Source organism: Dendroctonus ponderosae, unplaced genomic scaffold (assembly GCF_020466585.1).
Source record: "Dendroctonus ponderosae isolate FM_Combo_2020 unplaced genomic scaffold, Dpon_F_20191213v2 Dpon_F_20191213_3, whole genome shotgun sequence".
In the NCBI taxonomy this organism is placed as follows: Eukaryota; Metazoa; Arthropoda; class Insecta; order Coleoptera; family Curculionidae; genus Dendroctonus; species Dendroctonus ponderosae.
Window position 1 is genome coordinate 16,922,562 of NW_026018508.1, and position 2,716 is coordinate 16,925,277.

The window sequence follows — 2,716 nt, forward strand, 5'->3', positions numbered from 1 at the left end:
AGAACCATTCGAGCCACAGAATTCGTTCTGGCATCGTTGGATAGAGAATTGAAAAGTCGATTCAGTCGTAACAACGTGAGTGAGGAAATTCGAGCGAAATTTGAATATCAGATAATTAGGTGCAAGATTATGCCAAAATTCCATGTTTTACGTGTCGTTTTTGCTCATTTCTCGGAAGCAAAATAAGCAAGAACGCTCATTTGTACATCATGCTAGAGAGAAATAACTGGCTTTGTTAGAAAGTGAACCATCGATAAGCAAATGTTGGCAGTTTTCTCAAAAAATGCTTGAATTCAAGAAGTTTTATATTTGCGTGTTTTTTTTTGAGTTGCAAAATCCACTTGAACATGACGCTGCTTTTTTCGAAGTTTCTCAAGAACCATTCGAGTCACAGAATTCGTTTTGGCATCGTTGGATAGAGAATTTAATGGGGGGGGCTCATGACCCCCATGACCCCTCCCTGGATCCACCCCTGGTTACCCAGGCCTGCTCTGACGGTTTCGGAGATCCCATGTATTATCTATTAGCTGGTCACCCTGTATTTCTTCAGCCAATCATAGAATCCGCAAAACCAGACCACGCGATTTTCAACTGAACTTGACCGTTGTTTTGTTTTGCTACTCCTTACAAGCGATATTCTTTTGATTGACTGGGTCGATTTGCAATAATAACCAAAACACCAACAATTCTTATCGCGCTCACATTCGTTAATGAATGGTGAACGGCAATTAGCGTTTTAGTTGTTTAGTTAGAATATTTCATTTATCTAATCAAAACATTCAGAAGAAATCAAACAAATATTAGTCAAAGAGCAAACATTGGAAAAGCAAACTGATCGCCAAAATGGGGAGGTTGTACGTTGGCCTTTTTTGTTGCTTACTTTGTTAGCTCCAATGGGCCACGTTGGAACTGACTCTGGATGGTGTTGGCCATCAAGCGAAAACCTGCCAGAAAGTCGATTCAGTGCCAAAAGAATTCACTAGGCAAACCTCGTACTAATCGAACTCTGGAAAGTGAGCAGCGCTGCTGCAGAAGAACGTTGAAAAGATGTCAGCAATCAGTTTCCGTTAAAGTGGTTCAACGAAATTCACCTACAATGCGGGACTTGGTGTGTGTAAAGGATTTTGAGGAGTTTGCCTACAAAGTCCTGCCGAGGAACACTTTGGACTACTACCGAAGCGGCGCTGGCAGGCAGGAGACTTTGGACAACAACAGAAGGGCGTTTTCCAAGTACGTTTCCCAAACTCTCTCAGCCGCATGAGTATCGATGCTTTTCCAGATACAAAATCCGCCCGAGATGCTTGAGAGACGTCTCAACCAGAAGCGTATCCACCACTGCTTTGGGAGCCAAGCTGCTAATGCCTGTGGGAATATCGCCAAGTGCCATGCAAAGAATGGCGCATCCAGAGGGAGAATGTGCCAATGCCCGAGGTACTTAGTAGGGAAGTTTTGGAGCTTAATTAGGCAACTTTTTCGGTGATCCAGCCGCAGAATCCATGGGTACCATCTTCATACTAAGCACGATAGCTACGAGTAGCATAGAAGAAGTAGCTGAAGCTGCGCCTAAATGCATCAAGTGGTTCCAGCTGTATATCTACAATGATAGGTGAGGAGGAATTACGAATTTTCGGTGTTGAGACGCGTATTGTCCTTGCGGGAAATCCATGGAAGGACTAAGAAAGTCGATAAAGTTTTCTATTGATATTTTCAGCATGAATGCACAAGGGAACTATTTTCGATGGGTTTTTATAGATATAGAAATCAATAGAAAACTGCGACAATAGTTTAGCTTTCAAAACAGGGAAACTTTGTGAAACTCCCTTATTAATGATCCAATTGACTCAGTGCTTTAGGGGCAGTTTAGTTGAGGAAAAACTTCCAACCAAAGCTTGAGTTTTCTTAACAAAATTGCTCTATTCCAGTTCACTCTTAAGGGTGAATTTGAGCAGAGTTTTTTAACTCTGGCAGTTTGGCGCGATTATTTGCGGACACTCTGTATGGTATAAACGCGATGACGAAAATCAGGGCCCTCTTCCATATTTTTCGAAATCTTTCACTATATCCGCAATATTTAAGGAGTGCAGTTTGAATTAAAACTGTTTTTCTGGAATATTGATCAAAATTCAAGCAAATACTGAAAAAGACAGAAAAAAATCCAAAATGGAAGAAAAGGCAAACATTTGTGAGCCAAAACACCCAACAAACAAAGAGATTAAAAAAAGTAAAACGGTAGCCTTTTAGAAACAAAACTTGTTCCTTTCCAGAGAAGTCACCATCAACCTGGTAAAGAGGGCGGAAAAGGCCGGATTCAAAGCCCTGGTGCTCACTGTGGACACCCCGATGTTCGGCCTGAGGACGGCTGATCTCAGAAACAAGTTCAAGTTGCCTCCGCATCTCAAGTAAGCCACTCTTTTTCCGCCCATTCAATTCTCTATCCAACGATACCAAAATGAATTCTCTGGCTCAAATGGTTCTTGAGAAACTTCGAATAAAGGCCATTTAGTTATCTCTGGAATGATGTAAAAACGAGCGTTCTTGCTCATTTTGCCTCCGAGAAATGAGCAAAAACGGAACGAAAAGCATGGAGTTTTGGCACAATCTTGCACCGAAGTGTCTGATAATCAAATGTCGCTTTCTGGGTCAAAACTACTCGAATTTCCTCACTCACGTTGTTACGACTGAATCGACTTTTCAATTCTCTATCCAACGATGCCAA

The 2,716-nt window shown here is 41.7% G+C and overlaps 1 protein-coding gene and 1 long non-coding RNA gene across 2 annotated transcripts in view; one reads left to right on the forward strand and one right to left on the reverse strand.

The window, feature by feature from the left end:
- LOC125503835 overlaps positions 1–2,716 on the reverse strand; it is a 10,987-nt gene that overhangs the window by 5,141 nt on the left and 3,130 nt on the right. The window lies entirely within an intron of this gene.
- Positions 851–2,399, forward strand: LOC109539876 (2-Hydroxyacid oxidase 1; the record flags this gene model as incomplete). The annotated part of the gene is given in 4 exon segments (XM_048664824.1): positions 851–1,230; positions 1,280–1,431; positions 1,486–1,606; positions 2,265–2,399. Coding segments are annotated over 4 exon segments (719 nt in total), but the record flags the coding sequence as incomplete, so codon positions are not given.